This window comes from Heterostelium album (genome assembly GCF_000004825.1).
Source record: "Heterostelium album PN500 unplaced genomic scaffold PPL_contig27, whole genome shotgun sequence".
NCBI lineage: Eukaryota > Evosea > Eumycetozoa > Acytosteliales > Acytosteliaceae > Heterostelium > Heterostelium album.
This window is the reverse complement of record NW_008805104.1, coordinates 32002-49569: the sequence shown is the minus strand read 5'-3', so window position 1 is coordinate 49569 and position 17568 is coordinate 32002. Positions and strand designations below refer to the sequence as shown.

The 17568-nt window shown below is 31.8% G+C and overlaps 6 protein-coding genes across 6 annotated transcripts; 4 read left to right on the top strand and 2 right to left on the bottom strand.

Annotated features, from left to right (window-relative positions):
* Window positions 1-1899: 1899 nt before the first annotated feature.
* Window positions 1900-5113, top strand: PPL_00019 (GATA-binding transcription factor; the record flags this gene model as incomplete). The annotated part of the gene is made up of 6 exons (XM_020571066.1): window positions 1900-2287; window positions 2374-2516; window positions 2598-2643; window positions 2721-2829; window positions 2899-3097; window positions 3188-5113. 6 exons carry the CDS (start codon window positions 1900-1902, stop codon window positions 5111-5113), a joined length of 2811 nt encoding a protein of 936 aa, XP_020426655.1.
* A 1135-nt stretch (window positions 5114-6248) lies between these two features.
* snrpb (small nuclear ribonucleoprotein-associated protein) lies at window positions 6249-7110 on the top strand (the record flags this gene model as incomplete). The annotated part of the gene is made up of 2 exons (XM_020571065.1): window positions 6249-6251; window positions 6361-7110. The coding sequence occupies 2 exons, from the start codon at window positions 6249-6251 to the stop codon at window positions 7108-7110; spliced, it is 753 nt and encodes a 250-aa protein (XP_020426654.1).
* A 942-nt stretch (window positions 7111-8052) lies between these two features.
* On the top strand, window positions 8053-9745 carry PPL_00017 (uncharacterized protein; the record flags this gene model as incomplete). Its single annotated transcript, XM_020571064.1, has 5 exons — window positions 8053-8848; window positions 8928-9050; window positions 9118-9368; window positions 9429-9497; window positions 9578-9745. 5 exons carry the CDS (start codon window positions 8053-8055, stop codon window positions 9743-9745), a joined length of 1407 nt encoding a protein of 468 aa, XP_020426653.1.
* A 133-nt stretch (window positions 9746-9878) lies between these two features.
* PPL_00016 (DUF814 family protein) lies at window positions 9879-13472 on the bottom strand (the record flags this gene model as incomplete). The annotated part of the gene is made up of 3 exons (XM_020571063.1): window positions 9879-12947; window positions 13027-13121; window positions 13232-13472. 3 exons carry the CDS (start codon window positions 13470-13472, stop codon window positions 9879-9881), a joined length of 3405 nt encoding a protein of 1134 aa, XP_020426652.1.
* Window positions 13473-13921: 449 nt separating this feature from the next.
* Window positions 13922-16074, top strand: PPL_00015 (uncharacterized protein; the record flags this gene model as incomplete). Its single annotated transcript, XM_020571062.1, has 6 exons — window positions 13922-14570; window positions 14654-14896; window positions 14999-15105; window positions 15189-15366; window positions 15450-15723; window positions 15828-16074. The coding sequence occupies 6 exons, from the start codon at window positions 13922-13924 to the stop codon at window positions 16072-16074; spliced, it is 1698 nt and encodes a 565-aa protein (XP_020426651.1).
* A 56-nt stretch (window positions 16075-16130) lies between these two features.
* PPL_00014 (glutathione S-transferase family protein) lies at window positions 16131-17394 on the bottom strand (the record flags this gene model as incomplete). The annotated part of the gene is made up of 3 exons (XM_020571061.1): window positions 16131-16146; window positions 16289-16358; window positions 16779-17394. The coding sequence occupies 3 exons, from the start codon at window positions 17392-17394 to the stop codon at window positions 16131-16133; spliced, it is 702 nt and encodes a 233-aa protein (XP_020426650.1).
* Window positions 17395-17568: the final 174 nt, after the last annotated feature.

Below are 17568 nucleotides of genomic sequence, written 5' to 3'. Positions count from 1 at the left end.
TTTTTCCATTCTCTCCTTATCTTTGTTTGGCTTTTTCTCTATCACCATCACCACAATCACAACTCTAACAATTTACCTTTTCAAATGATGATGATGATGATAATTATAATTATTATTATTTGCTTTATATTTGAAGCGGTAGCATAACGAACAACCAACTGAGAGAGAGAGAGAGAGAGAGAGAGAGAGAGAAACCAGCTACAATACCAATAGCAGTATATAATACAGTATAACCAATTTTAATACCACTCATTATCAATAATGTAATAATCATCCATTACTACTATTATTATTATTACTACTAGTACTATTGCTTTATTTAATTATCAACTACGATTTTTATGAGGATAATGACAACAAGCATAATTATTCACCATTTCACACTCATATTGTTATTATTTTTATTTTCACACACGTGTCTACAATAACAATATTCACTATTCACATTAATACCACACCACCCTTCACCCGCTCAAATTATCCTATCTTCTCACTCTAATTCACGACCATTCAAAAGCTTTACTTTCATCCCCTACCCACTTCACTTCGTATATTTAAGCAATCAAAATAATTAATTATTAAAAAAACAAAATTGAAAAGTTGGTAAACATCAATATTTTTGTTAGTATTAATTAAACCACTACACCACTACCACCCTCTTGCTGACACACACACCTTTTAACTTGCCATATAAGCAATTAATAAATCAATATGTTATTGCTGATGAATGCTTGTTTTAATTAAATTGGTGTGTGGGGGTAGTAGTGAGGAAAGATGTAGTAGTAGCAGTGTGTGGTTGGTGGTAATAGTTTAACGTAGTGGTACTATATATTATATTATTATTGTAGTGTTTTTCAAAATATAACAGGACATCTCATATTAGATTCATCATTTTTCAGCATATTAAAAAAAAAAAAAAATTTAAGTAAAACTAAACACAGTTTTTTTAATTTAATAATTAATCCTAATAATTTAATATTTATTTTTTTAATAATAATAATATAAAGAATTTAATTATTGTTTTTTTTTTTTTTTGTTTTTTTCAATAAACAAACAAACAAATAAATAAGATAACAAATCTAAAAAACCATCTACTATTTAGTAGTGGAAGTCTCAGACAATTTGTTATTTTATATTGTTTATATTTATTGTGTGCCAAAGTAACAAAGCAGGTTTTCTTTCTTGCCAACATTAATCACCAAAAAAATATATCAAAAAAAAGACCAACAATTATATTTGTTTTAAAAATATCTTTTTTTATAAATCATTCATACTATATTATTTTTCCTAAATCATAACAAAAAAAAAAACAAAAAAAAAAAAACATATTCCAAGGTCACTACTTTCTTTTTCTTTCTCTTTCCTTTTTTGGAACGCAGGACAAACAAACTTGCATCGCTATTAGTTTTCATTGCTTGTGAAGTGTGGTGTTTCTTGATTGTTGTTTTCCCTAATTAAAGCCATTCCACTCTTTTCCAAATTTAATTTTAATTGGTTTTCAAACTTTTTTTTTTAATTTTTCATTTTTGTTTTTCATTTTTTTTTTTCTATATTAAAGCAATTTAACATTTAATTAATTAATTAACATTTTTAATCAACAGCATTATTTAATTCAATATATTGGGTCTAATATCCATCCCGGTAACCTCAATATATAAATAATATAAATAATAATATTAATATTATTGTTATTTATATAAAATTATTTTATTCAATATATATAAATCTTATTTTTATTTTTTTTAGATTGTAAATTATATTATATATTCTTTACAAATTTTCATTATATATTATAAATATATACATATATAAAATTATATATATGTTTTAAATATATATTTTCAATTTTTTTTTCATATCTATATATATATATTATATTCTATTTTTTTATTTTGCAACATGATTCCAGCTACAGCTTTCATGGACGAATTTTCTGAACATCATCAGCCACAATACCAACACCGCCATCAATTAAATAATAGTTGTAATGCAACTGATTTGATATCGTTTCCTTCTTCAACATTACTTCCAATGTTACCAAACGAACGTTCTCCAATAATGGAATCTACTACTACTACTACTACAAACAACAACAATAATAATAACAACAATAATAATAACAACAATAATAATAACAATAATAATAATAACAGTAATAGTACATTAACAAAATCATCATCTCTTCAATCTATAATCTTGGAGAATTTATCACAAAATGATCAACATTCCGTTGACCAATATGTGATTTATTCGGAAAAGAATGAAAAGAAGAATAATGGTGATAAGAGTATGTTATTTAATTATAGATTTAAATGTTTATTTTAAATTTTACTAATTGTTGTTTTCTAATCAAATGACATCTATTATTTTTAGGATATATATTTATTGGCAACATTCCTCACACAGTTACTAGCGATCAATTTTATCCTTCAATTCATAAATATAATCCAATTAGTTTTAGGATTAAACTCAACGAGAAAGGTCAATCACTCGGATATGCATTCGCTGGTTTTAGAGTAAATATTATTAAATTACCTCTTTTGCATTGTCATAGATATCGATAAGTATTCTAACACTAATTATTTTAATAATTTTAGACTGAAAGTGAGGCTTTGGTTGCCAAAACATCATTACATTTATCAAGTAAGATAAAAACTATTATCTTTCTTTATTTTTAAATAATATTAACATTAACTTTCAATTTTAATTATATTTTTTAGAATGTTTGCACAATGAACTAAAAGTATATTGGGCAATTCCAATTTCCACTTTATATGTCACAAACATTGACACTAAAATAGATCAAAAAGAATTTCTATCAATCTTTGAGTATGTCATTCCTTTTTATATTTTATTTGTTTATCTAATTTAATAATATTTTAATTTATTATATTTTAGAACATATGGTACTTTAGATTCAAAGGATTGTGTATTTATCAATAATTATGCATTTATTAAGTTCAACTTGAGATCTGATGCTGAAAACGCATTAACTGAACTCCACGGTGTCTTTATTGGCGAGAAGCCAATTAAAATCAAATGGAGTGATTCATGTGATCAAAGAACAAGTATACATATCACATTTTGTCCAGCAAATGTAAGTCAAACAAATTAAGCAATCAATTATTATAAATCAAACTTTATTAATAATAATTTGTTTTTTTTTTTTTTTTGTTATTATTGAAAGGCTAAACCAGGATTACATAAACAAATCTTTAGTAAATGTAGAGAATTTGGAAAGATTAATCATTATAACATTCCAAAGCGAGACAATGGTGACTACGAAGGTTATGGTTTCATTCACTTTAAGGATTCACAGAAAGGAGAGATTGCAAGTGAGGCTGCTATTCGCTTTTTCAATGAGAATGAGATAATGGGTGTAAAGATAAACTGCTCCTTCTCAAAGAAGAAGGTTGCCACTTCCAAAAAGGCAACCAAGAACAACAGACACAAGAATAACTTATCTTCACTCAACGATAAGTCTCCACAATCGGATCTTGAACAGTCTTTTGGTAACTTACACCTATCCAGTTCCAACAACAGTATGAATTCATCTAACGGTAGTCTCAGTATCTCTTCATCAAATGGTAGTGTTGGTATTTATAATAATAATAATAATAATAATAATAACAACAACAATAACAGTCAGAATGGTAATTCTCTTCGTAACAGTCAGACAAAATCACTCAATAACAATACATCACCACCACAACAACAACAACAACAATATCAACAACAACAACAACAACCAAAGTTAAGAACATCACAACAAAATCTAACATCTGTGATAGGACAACAACCACCTATCAGACAAGTCACACCAAATCAAATGCAATCAAACAACACCAACACTACCAATAACAATTGTAATAATAATCCTTTATCACCTCCTCTTCACTCTACCAATACCAACCTATGGAGACAACAAAACTCCAATGGTAGTACCTTTAAACCATCACCTTCACCTCCACAGCAATCAAACAACTTTTTATATAACCAACTTTTGCAATCACCTACCCAGTCGTCTGGAAACAACTCTGCCCATCACATTGGTGTAGGATCTGCCAGTGGACTCATTCCATCGCCAGCGACAGTAGGCGCGCAATCCAACGGCAATTTTATATTCCAGTCCCCTGCCTCGTCTGCATCGTCAAATTCATCACCAACTTCACCAAGAGAACAACAACCATGGTCATCCCCATCCCTATTCCATATGTCAACAAACAACAACTCTATAAACACCAATGGAATCGACTATTCACACTTAAATACATCACCATCACCCAACCACCATGTATTTTCTAACAATTCCAACTCTATTAAGCGATTCCAATCACCTGTTGGCTCGAATTGGAACCACGGATCACCATCAACACCCAATTTGAATTTGGATGAGGACAACAACAACGCCCCACAATACGATTCAAATTGGTATCATCACAACAACCACGGAAACGGCAATACCAATGGCAATTCATCAAGGTCACTTGCAAACTCACAAGAGTCAAACAAGTCTCAATTCAATGACTCATTTGAACAATATCAATATATACAACAATTAAAGAGACAATATCAACAATTCCAACCAAACAACAACAACAACAACAACACCAACAACAACACCAATAACAACAACCACAATAACAGCAATGGTCACAACCAAAATAACAGCAATTCACTATTGTCCAATATGGATCAACCCTATAGTGAATGGCAAGATATTCAACAAATCATCTTAAACACAAGACAGCATCAACCTGTTTATTTTACACAGCAAGCACATCAACTCAACCACAACCAACACTCAAGTCATAATAATCATAATCATAATCATCATCAACAACAACATCAACAACCCAAATATCAAACTGCACTAAGCCGCAGCAGTCCTTTTGAGTATTCTTCTACCGGTGATGCACACATCAATGGTCATCAAAACCTTTCGTTGTCAACTCCAAACAAGATAATGCAAAGATCAACAAATGGCATTGATCACCATCATGATCAACCCATTCAATCTATCGGAATCCCTTCACAAACTCAATTACGTTCAAACTTCAACTCTGCTTACAATCAAAATGCATTGTCATTAAACAATAATACCCATTTTTAAATCAAAATAAGGTATACCTCTTCCAAAATTAAAAAAATATATATATATACACACTACACCTACCTTATATAAATAAATGTATCCACACATATCTTTGTAATATATCCAATACAAAAAAAAAAAAAAAAAATCTTCACAAATAGATATATTATAAATTATTAAATTTTATATTTTTTTTTTTAATTGAATAAAGATTACAATTAGATTGATAATTAATTCAAATTTAACTATATTGTTTTTCTCGCCTCTTTTTGTCTTTGCAAACTTTTGATACTGTTTCTAGAAACTTGTGGTAACATAATAAATTGTGAGTATTCATCACTTCTATTACAGATTTTATTTGAAGCTAAAAAGGAACTCTGATTAATGTAACTCCCTCAAATTTTGACTTTGGGGTGAATAAGTATATACAACATTAAGAGTTTGTGATTGAACTATGATTATAATAATCTTTGGATTTATAAAGTATAAATAATTCCAAAAATAAATAAACTAAAATAAACTATTTCGCAATATTGATATTTTCTATATTCACCCCAAATTGAAAATGAGGTCCTATGTCGTGTGTTGTTTGTTTATCCACTCTGGTTGTTCTATCTTTTGAATGCATTTGCTGTCGTATTCTTACAATGTATAATTATATCATTTCAATAATCAAATAATGATTAAATTGAAATGTTCGTAGACTTGATGATGAAAATAAATAATTTTGTCTTTAAACAGCTTGAATTTCAACAATCGGTTTTGAAAAAAAATTTGAATTTTAGAAAAAAAAAAAACAACAAAAAACAGTAACTTTTTGTTTCTTTGTAATCATCTTTTAATTTTAATTTCATAACCAGTCTTTAAAAGTAAAGTTCATCAAGGTTATAAAATATAAATAACCTTGCCTTTTTTCAATTTATCTTGGGAATCATTCATTGCTGTTAAACTGATCACATATTAGATCTAATCTACTGCTATTTTTACATTCCCAAATCAAAAAAAACATCTACAAAAAAAAAAATACAACTTTTACTGTTAGATTCAATTTCGATTCAATAGATATATTATATACAATCCTATCTATCTTTTCTTTCATATATATTTATTTAACATTTACACTACTATCTAGATTATAAAAACAGAATAAAAAATGGTATGAATATATATTCTAATAATACAAAATGTAATAATTACATTTGTCTTTCTTTACTAACTAACTCATCATTTTAATCATTATAATCATTATATATATATATATATAGAGTATGCCAAAGAGTAGTAAAATGCTCCAATTCATTAATTGGAGAATTAGAGTTACTATTCAAGATGGTAGAGTGATTGTCGGTAGATTTCTAGCTTTCGATAAACATATGAATGTTGTGATTTGCGATGCAGAGGAATTCAGACGTATCAAGCAAAAGGGAAAGGAAGATCGTGAGGAGAAGCGTACTCTTGGTATGGTTTTGATTAGAGGTGAAACCGTTGTTTCGTTGTCTGCAGAGTCACCACCTCCCGAAGAGGTCAAAGCCAAGGTTGCACCACAGGTGCCAGGCGGTCCCGGTATAGGTCGTGCAGTCGGTCGTGGAATGATGATGACAAGCGGTGGTGGTGCACCACCAGGCGCTAACAATCCAGTCGGTCTGACTGGACCGGTGCGTGGAGTTGGCTCTGCTGCACCCGGTTCCATGATGCCACAGGGTGGTCCGGTCGGTCGTGGCTTCCCACCCGGAATGATGCCACCTCCACCTGGCGGTCCAATGGGTCGTGGATTCCCACCCGGTATGATGCCACCACCTCCACCAGGTGGTCCAATGGGTCGTGGATTCCCACCCGGAATGATGCCACCACCACCCGGCGGTGTGTTCCCACCCGGAATGATGCCACCACCTCCACCAGGTGCAATGGGTCGTGGATTCCCACCCGGAGTACCACCACCAGGAATCATACCAGGAATGGGACGTGGATTCCCACCCGGAGTACCACCACCATTCCCACCACATCAACAAGAATAAAATAAACTAAAAAAATAAAAAGAATAAAAAAAAATAGTAAATATATAAAACCAACTAAACCAAACTAAACTAAAAAGAAAAATAACAAAAAAATAGTAGGTTGTAGTAATCAATCAAAATGGTTTGGTAAGTTAATCAACTTTTCGAGAATCATAAATTCTAAATAGATTGATCGAGATTTAACAAACAAAAATACATTACAATACAACAATATAACCAACATACATAAATAATATTATATTTAAATTGAATTTGTTTTATAAAATGTTTTTTATCAAACAAATAGAATAAATAAAATCAGATATGGAGATATATTTGATATGAGATCTTTCTTCAAAAAAAAACAAAACAACTACCAAACAAATACAGAAAATTGTTGTTTGTTTGAAGAGCACAATTGTGTTATTCAAAAAAAAATTGGATGGGGTGATGGGTGGTTTATCAAAAAAAATATTCATATAAAAATTGTTTGAAGTTTGAATAAAAAATAGCTTATTTAGGTAAAAAAAATTTTCAATTTAAAAATTTGCTTGGAGATTTAAATATTATTAATATTATAATTAATTGCCACCTTATAATTTTTTTTCAACATCATTACATCGTACACATAATTCATTTAATGTTTACTTTCCTATATGTTTGTATTGAACAAATAATATATAGTAGACATCATCATCAACAACAACAACAACATTCAATAAAATAAATAGTGACTAAAACTAAAAGTAAAAAGTTAACTCTTTAATTACTTTAAACATACTTATATATTTATTTATTACTAGATAAAAGTTATATAATGATTTCTGTATATATTGTTTAGTTATTTGGTTTTTTTTAATAATATTATTTGTTTATTGTTTGCAAGCATATATAAATATTTATAGTTTGGGATATAGAGATAGAAAGATAGAAGAGAAGAGTGTGGTTCATTTGTAATCAATGATGTCGGGTGAAAAACTTGAAAGATTCAGTGTGGAGCAAATGAGAATAAGCGATAGAGAGGAGGAGGAAAGAGTTATAAATCAACATCCTCAAAATGATTCTGGAAGCGATGGCGCCGATAGCGATGGAGAGGTGGGAGGCGGTGGCAGTAGCAGTGGTGGTAGCGATACGAACAGTTGCATAACGAATGCAAAGCGATTGAAATATCTACCAGAGTCCATGAGTAAACTACACTTCAAATCACCACTTGACTATATTCAGGTGTTTCTCGTCACCTCGAAATGGACGAATCTTCTCAACTCGATATCGGTGCGAGAATTCCTGCTGTTTCGAAAATCAAAAGAATTTCATCTTCAGAGAAATACATCGGCTCGATCACCAATGCCAGCTGATCTTATCTTGGTAAATACAGATACAACTATATCCGATTGTTTAAATGTAAGAATATCAATAATTCAACCTTTAAAAATCGTCTTTTCAAATGTTAATTCATTTACTTTACTTTTTCAGATATTTAGAAATAATTCAATCTTATCTGCCCCAGTTATCGAAAGAAGTACATCACCTATTTCGTCACCAATACCAACGATCGATCTTGAACATACAGTTACCAATGTTAACAAAGGAAATAGCTTTCAGTCGGACGAAGATACATTCAAAATAAAAGGTGTTGTCGATCTATTAGATATATTAGCATTGTTATTCTCTATATCAAGAAGACATAAGCAATCATATTCCTACTCTCTGTCTCATGGTAGTCCTCATACATATCAACAATCCATCAAACAAGCTCTAAGTAAATATTAATATAAAAAAACAACCAACCAACTATCAAAAAAAAAAAAAAGTTTTACTTTTTATTAATCTCCATTTAGATCCATTACAATCAACAATAGATAAAATTCCAGAAGATTACTCTCTATTAAGAGCAACAGAGTTATTATTAAAACCAACGACACCCTTTAAATCCCATAGATTACCTGTATTAAATTCAAAAAGTAAGTATTTTTCAACATCATGATAAAGTAGTTCTTGAAGTTTGAAACTAACTTATCAATATAATAGATGAAATAGTGGGATTGTTTTCATTAACAGATATAATGTATATATCGCAAAGAAATATTCATTTATTCAATGGTAACTCTACAAAGAAAACAAAAGAACTTAAATTGCTACATCCAGTAATTACATTAAATTCTGATGCAAAATCATCAGAGGCTTTCTCAATTCTACTTGCCAATAGAATCACAGGTATTGCCATTGTTGATAAAGACAATGGAAGATTACTAACCTCTGTAGATTCAAGAGATTTAAGAGTATGATATCAATTCTTTATATATATATATTTATTTACTAACCAATCTATTTCTATAAAGAATGTACCTATAGATAAAATAAATTTCAGTAATAAGTCAATTTTCGATTTCTTATTAGAGAAATATAATGTATGTTATTTAAAATGTTATATGTGAACTAACAGAATAATAATGATTAACAAACAAAAAAACTTTTTTTTTTTTTCCAGGGAGAAATTAAAACACCTGCTGTTATTAAGGAAAATGAAACTTTGGTAGACGTTTTAAATTTAATGTGTGATAACAATTCACAAAGAGTATATATGGTAGATGGATATTATAGACCAATAACAGTTACAACAATTTCAGATATTGTTGCTGCACTCTTAAATTGTTAAATAATTAACAATTACTATTAAACATTTTCAATATGTATATATATAAAAACAAAACAAACTTCCTTTTCTTTAAATAAAAGTATAGATGGGAATAATCAAAAAAAAAAAATGAACTGGTGTTTTTCAAACAAAACTATTTCTTATCTGATTTATTATCTTTTTTTCCAGTGTTTTGTTGTTTCTTTTCTTTGTGATCATCTTTCTGATTGGAAGCAGCCGCTGCTTGCTTCTTCTCTTCTCTGGCCGCAGCCTCTTCGTTTGACTTTTCCTTTGCCAGCTCTTTCTTCATTTGTTTCTCTTTCTTCTTGGCGGCGAGCAGGTTTGGTGCATGTAGTCTGACGTCTGCCAACATGTTGGCAGAGACTTCTTCGTCCTTGATGTTCTTGATCAACTCTTTTTCGCGGTTGGTGAGATTTGGATTCTGAAGAAGTACTTGTACTGCTTGTTTGGCAGCCTTTCCTCTCTTCTGGTGACCTGGTGTCAGCTTGACCTTGTATTTGTAGTTGGTAAAGATAGAGTATGGGCCGACGACAGGGATGGCAAAGTGAAGGATATCGTGCTCCAAAGGTTGTCCTGTGAGAGTATCAATGTTGGAGATATTATCGGATTCCAAAGCGGGTGCCAAGTTTTCCTCTTCCAAAAGTTGTTTGATCTCTTCTTGTTCCCTGAGCTTCTGTTCTCTCTTTTCTTTTCTCTTTAATCTTTCTTTCTTGACTTCTTCGTTGGTCTCACCTTCGACATCGTCTTCACTATCACTTGAAATATCTTCCTCTACAAAGTTGTCTTCAATCTTGACTTGTTCTTCCAACTTTTCTGCTACTGCCTCTACTTCCTTTGATTCCTGTGTTACATTCTTTGGCGTAGTTGTGGTTGTAGTAGTGGTTGATGGTTTATCTGCTGTTGATTTCTTTTCTGTTGTTGCTCCTCCTTTGTTGTTGGACGATCCACTCTTTGGATCTGGTTTTCCACCCTTACCACCCTTTCCACCTTTAACATCCTTATCCTTTTTCTTGTCTTTCTTCTTATCCTTCTTGGCACCCATTGATCCAAGCAACTCTAATCTCTCCTTTCTCTCTTCTTCATCTTGATCACCATATTTCTCCTTGATCTTCTTCAACTTGTTCTTCTGACCAAGTGTAAGATGCTTGGTTGGCTCTTGCTTTGGTTTCTTTTCTTTGGGTTGCGCTGGTTCTTGTGGTGCAGCAGGTTCTTCAGTGATTCCTTTTTCCAATCTTTCTTTTTCTTTCTTGAGTTGTTTACGCTGATGAGCAGACATTGCTGGTTTTGTTTTCTGAGATTTCGAATCTCCTTCTCCCTCGCCTTCATTGGTAGCTGTTTCTTCTTCATCGTCGTCCTCTGGCTCATGGAAACTGCTAACCAATTTAATACGATACTTATTGCTAGCAGTACTGTCGGTCGACTCTCCAAGTACATTTCCAGTGGCAGTGGTGGTAGTGGTTGTAGTTGTGAGCTGCTCCGATACATCCATACCATCCTTCTCCATGAAGGCCTCCTCTTCTTGTTCCTTCTTCAACTTGGATCTCTCGAATTTTCTCAGTTTCTTTTCAGCTGGTACTTCTTCCTCCATTGGCGCACCTTCATCCTCGAGCTCCAACGCAGCGTTGGAAGGAGCACGCTCACCAATGTGATTGGCAATGCAACTCTCGTCGAGTTTGAACATGAATCCAAATCCCATGACCAGCTGTGAGTGTGGAAGGTAGTTCTTCTTACCACGAATCATGAATGAACCGGTCGTCAAGAACTCACCGGATGGCGCGGTCTTACTGACTTGATTGGCATAGACCCAGTAGGCACTGGTAACTACTTTGGCACTCCAGGCATTACTGTAACACATTGTCATGGTACCAGCTTGGATCAGTGTATTTGGTGGAATGGCGCCACCACCATGATTCTTGATGACACAGGATGTCGAACCAAAAATATCGGCATGCACATAGATATCGTCTTTCTCCAAATACTTTTTAAAGAGCATTTCATTCTGTTGAGCATCTTTACCACTGATCACCAAGTAGTTATCGGAACTGAGGAACCAATGGAACTTTTCAAACCAGAATACCTTACGCATCTGAATCATAGCGGACTTGGCTTTTACCTCGCTCAGCTGCTGTCTTGTCTTCTTCTCTGCCGCTTTCATAGCAAACTCTGCCTGCTGGATAGTCTTGTTTGCCTTCTCATTGGCGTGTTTCTTACTATCGTAATACTCTCTTGCATTGGCATATGCAGTCAGCGCAATATTTACATCGACCAGAGTCGGTTTCTTTTTATCCTTCTTTTGTTGTTTCTTCTCCTCCTCCTCATCGTCGTCTTCATCCTCATCGTAATCGTCATCGTAGTTATCGTTCAACGCCAATTGAATTTGATTCGACTCCAACTTTAGCTTGTGAATGATATTGGCGACTGAGTAGGGATTCTTCTTTTTCTCTTCTTTCAGCAGCTGCGAAAGTGCAGTCCAGTCCATCGAGGCATTGACACCCGACTTGATAATAGTGATACACTGGTCGACCTCCTGCAGATTCGCTTCGATCAACTGTGCCTTTCTGACATTGTCTGCCTCGGCAGCAAACAACGAGTCGATACGACGCTGCTGATCTTCACGAACCTTGTCCAACTTCTTCAGGACGGTCTGCTCCTGCGCGATCCGCTGTTGTTCGACACGCTGCGCTTCGATCTCCGAGAAGAATTGATCTACAGCCTGATCGAAACTATCGTACTCCTGGTTCGGCTTCGAGTGATACTGCTTGTAGAGAAACGGGACAAACTCCTCGTAGATGACAGTGGTGTCGGTCGGTGTCTTTGGCGGACGCAACACAATGTATCCACGCGACTGCATCGTCACATTGAAAATCTTCTGGCCTTCGACAAACGCTTGAATCAGCTTCTCGTTGTTGGCACGATCGTAACTCTCCAACTTTTGATTCGGTGACAAACCGGCATCCAAAAGACAATGCTCAATGAGTTCCGGACCGAAATCCAACGCCTTATTGAAAATCTGTTTGAGATTATCTTTCTTCTCTGATTTCTCCAGTAGTTCATTAATCAACTCTGGTGTAAAAGTAGTTGGTTTCTTTGCTTTCTCAACGGGATATACATCTCCCACCGCAATATTATCGTTCTCTGTGAATTGATGTGTACGTAGAATTGCAATCACCTTGTAATCTCCATCTGTCAATATAATATTACCCTATTATCATTAGCAATTGTTAATATCAATGATAATCATAATAATAATAGTAATAGTAATAATGGATGATAACACATACAATTGAGAATAACTCTATAATAAGATGTTGAGTAGCTACACCCGATCCAAATGTGAAATCAATGATTCTATCTACTCCAAGTTGTTTTACACTCTCTAATCTTTTTGTTTTCAAATATTTTCTCAACTTGAATGATGATAATAATAATAACAATAACAAAAATTAGTAAATCTGATTGATAACTATGTTTTTTATGTAAAATTACTTACGGTGATTGAGAATGGTGCAGGTGTATGATCACCCTTATCTCTTGTAAAGTTTGTACTGTGAACACGAATACCAGATTCAATGATCAGCTGTTTCTTCAACTCTGGTTTCGAAAGTTTAAAGAGAAATACACGTGGACTTAGATCGTATACATTTGCCAATCTCAGACCAATGACAGTTCTCTGTAGATTACTAACTGTTGTTCTAATATCAACTGATGAAAATCTTGTCTTTGGCATTTTTCTTTCTTTTAATATATATATTACAAAAAAAAAAAAAGTTGAAATATCTAAATATTAAAGTGAAGTGTTGTTGAATTAATATTAAAAAACGAAATAAAAATAAAATAACACAACAACAACTATAAACTATGAATATTTCTATTAAATATTTATATTTAAATGTGTGTGTGCTGTGTTGTGCTGTTTTATTAATTTAAAAAAATTGTTAGAAAATTTTGTGAAAAAAAACAAGAAAATCCTCTCCTCAAAATCAAAAAAATTAATTATTCAAGAAATTATTGTTAAATTGATCAATGATGATGATGAGCTGATTCCTTCACCACTAAAAACACTAAAACAAACCTCTTTTTGTTATTGTATTTGTTCCTATAAAGATATATAGTCCATATTGTTTGTTATATTATATTTTTATTTTATACTTTATATTTTAGAAATAAACAAAGAAAATGGAACCTGTATATACATTAGATAATAATAACATTAAAATATGTAATACCAATAATAATAATAATAACAATAACAATAACAATAACAACAATAGTAATAATAATGATCTTGATGATTTCGTTGTTGGTGATGACAATGACAATGACAATGAAAATGAAAATCTCATTGTTGAATCAAATGACAACAGCAGCAACAGCAGCAACAGCAACAACAATAGCAATGTGACTGACAAGAAAATTGAACAATCTGCAATTCGTGAGAGTTTTGATGATGAGCCTGACTATGATGATGAAGATGAAATGGATTACTACGATGACGATGAAGAGTTCTTAAATGGTCCTTCCATTGTTAAATCCTCTCCAGTTCCACTAGGTCAATCCAACCCATATATAGCATCATTATTATCATTAGAAAATAATAATAATAATAATAATAATAATAACAATAATAATAATAATAATAACAATAATAACAATAATAACAATAACAACAACAATAATAACAATAGTAATAACCTTAAATCATTTGATGGCCTTAGTCTCAAAGGAACCGCTGTGAAAAAACAACTTGGAAAACCTTTGGGTAATGCTAGTGAAAAAGAAGAGGAATCTGAAGTTAGAGTTAATTTCACTTCTAAATTGGAAACAGGTAAAATTAATTATTGTTTATTTTTTGAAGATTATATTTATATTGATATTAATATTGATTTAAATTGATATAAATTGATATAGTTGATTTTGGATATGAATTATCATCAATTCAATTTTTGGTTGCACAGGGTATTGAAACCATTGGTGCGTTGGCAACTATGACCGATCTCTCCATTGTATTGGAGGGTATTATCGATGAGGATCCATCGTTGGAACTCATTCAATCGCTTGCCAGAGAACTCCTTTTGAATGCAAATCCAACAGAATTCTATTCGAATCATTCGATTTCTATCGACTCTATCAATACTCATTCCTCATTAGCCAGTAAGTTTTTCTGAATAATAATAATTATTATTATTATTATTTTTCAACATCAATTAAATTAATTATTAATCCATTTTATACTATTATCATTATTATTATTAGTTTTACAAGGATTTGGTGATGATGATATTCAATATATGCAATCAATTGGTGTATTGACATTAGGGCAATTAATTCAAGCAAGTAAAACAATGTTTGAGATTAAAGATGTAAAGTATACAAAATATATAATTTTAATAACAATTTCCTTATACTAATCTTTTCATTAAATATTTTTTAATAATAACTACAGTCACCAAGATTCAAGTTTTTTGCTAGTATGGCAGACAAATTGTTGAGTTTCTCAGTGAATGCAACTCAACTTATGAATGTTAAAGAGGTTTCCGAACAAAAGAAACTCTATGGATATTTCTATTGTAGTAATTTAACATTGAAACATATTAAATTGCGTGGATATATGCAATCTTATAGTATGTATAATAATTATTAAAAAGATAAGGACTCTGTTCATAAATATATATTAATATTAATATTATTATTCTATTTATTTTAGAACATATATTCGAAGATTTTATGAATACTGAGGTAGCAATTAGATTCAATCATCCATGGAGAAAGATTTTCTTCCGTTACGTACAACAAACGAGCAAAGAAATCAAGGTTATAAATCCAACGGATCTCGATGTCTATTCTTACTTGGTATATCTTTCATCGTCTGACTTCTTCAATTGCACCAGTGGTGTACAGGGTATTCATTTCTTCTGGTCACCAATTCTCCAGACTCCAACCGGTGTCAATATTATAGATCTTAAAACTCATAAACAAGAGTAAGTTACTAAATTTAAGTTTTAAAATGTATGGTTTAGTTTTTTGTATTAATATATTTTGAATATAATAATAATAATAATAATAATAATAATAATAATAATAGGTTTGAAAATCTTTTCAAAATAGATTTGACTGCCTGTATGGATAAAGGTTGGAAAATGTATAATGTTGGAACATCACTTCGTAGATTGACTGACCTGTCCGATGTAAAGAAGGAATCATTAAAGAAATCGGCGTGGACCAGCTATAGAACTGGAAATGATCCATATTTAACATTGGATCATGGTTACTTGGTTCCAGAGGGATCCAATTTATTAAAAGATTTCTATACCCTATGCAATGACTACTAAGTATTCAAATCTGAGCTAAGCTTAGCTTGATTCCAGAACGGAATCCGATGGTTTGTTTATTTATCATATTTTCTTTTTTACAAAAAAAAAAACAAAAATTGTAAACAATAAATTAAAAAACAACATGTGTTATTAAAATGAAAATGGTTACCATTTTATGTTTATCTCTTAATGATTATCTAAAATAATTCAATATTCTCAGGTTTATAATCACTTGATTTCCATTTTGAAGTGGAATAGATGAGTTATCATTTTGAGTTTAATCAAAAGTTTAACTTTAATCTCTAATAAAAGAATATCTTTTAGTATTGTAAATTTCTAAACCAATGAGATAGGTTTTGAATTCTAAATGAAGTCTTTTGTTTTTTAAACAATTTAATGAATTGTTATAAATTAAAACAAATAAAACATAAAAAAACAGATCAATTTAAATTACAATAGTTTCCTTATTAGTACCAATATTTGAAGAAAAAGGAATGGAAGAAATCACGTGTCGGATTGGAGTGGTTCTTAGTTGTCAGAAATAATGTCATTATTTTTTTGATATTGAAAATCAACAATATTATTATCAAATATTTAATATTATATGATATAGATTACAGTAAATATATTTAATTTTTATTTTAAAATTTGATCGAATGACTCTATTCGATATAGATTTGAAACACATTCAATTTCAAATTAGTTGGTCCACTCTGTCAAACCTTCTCTCTTGTAGACTTCAATGAATGATGGCATCGATCTCATTCTGTGTACGTATTTGTTGATGTTTGGCCATTGAGTGGCTGGCTTTGGCATGTTTCTTGACCAACGCATCAACATGGTGCCAACGAAATCGACCGATCTCAACTGGTTTCCGAGCAGATGGGTACGGCCGTCGGCAAGCAACGCTTCGATACGATCGTAGACCGCTTCGATACGTGGTCTAACCAGGTCCTTCAAGAAGGTCTCCTTCTCCTTGTTACCACCGCTCTCGACGGGGGCGTAGAACCATTCACGGAATGCCGGTAGCAATGAATTGGCAAAGTAGATCAAGAGCTCTGTCCAACGAGCGTGTTCGTCAGTGCCGACCGCTGGCTTCAAACGCTCGCTGTGCTCCGACAACAACATCACCAAAGCAACACTCTCTGTGTAGACGTTACCGTCGAGTTCCAAAGCCGGTACCTTTCCTTGGGGATTTATCTTGAGATAGGCTTCTCCCTTTTGCTCATTGTTTGACAAATCGATCTTGACCGCTTCGAAATCGATACCCATCTCTATCAACATCCAATGTACACACAAACTTGCAGCACCAGAACCATAATATAATTTGATCTTCATTTTATTTGTTGGTTGTTAATTATAATAATTATTAGTAGTTAATTTAATTTCTAAGTATTTCAATTAATTTTGGATGAAATTGAATTTAAATTAAAAAAAAAATTGGTCAACTTTAAAAAAAATGATCAGAATTAATTTAAAATATTTTGAAAATTGATTAAATTTTTAATCAAA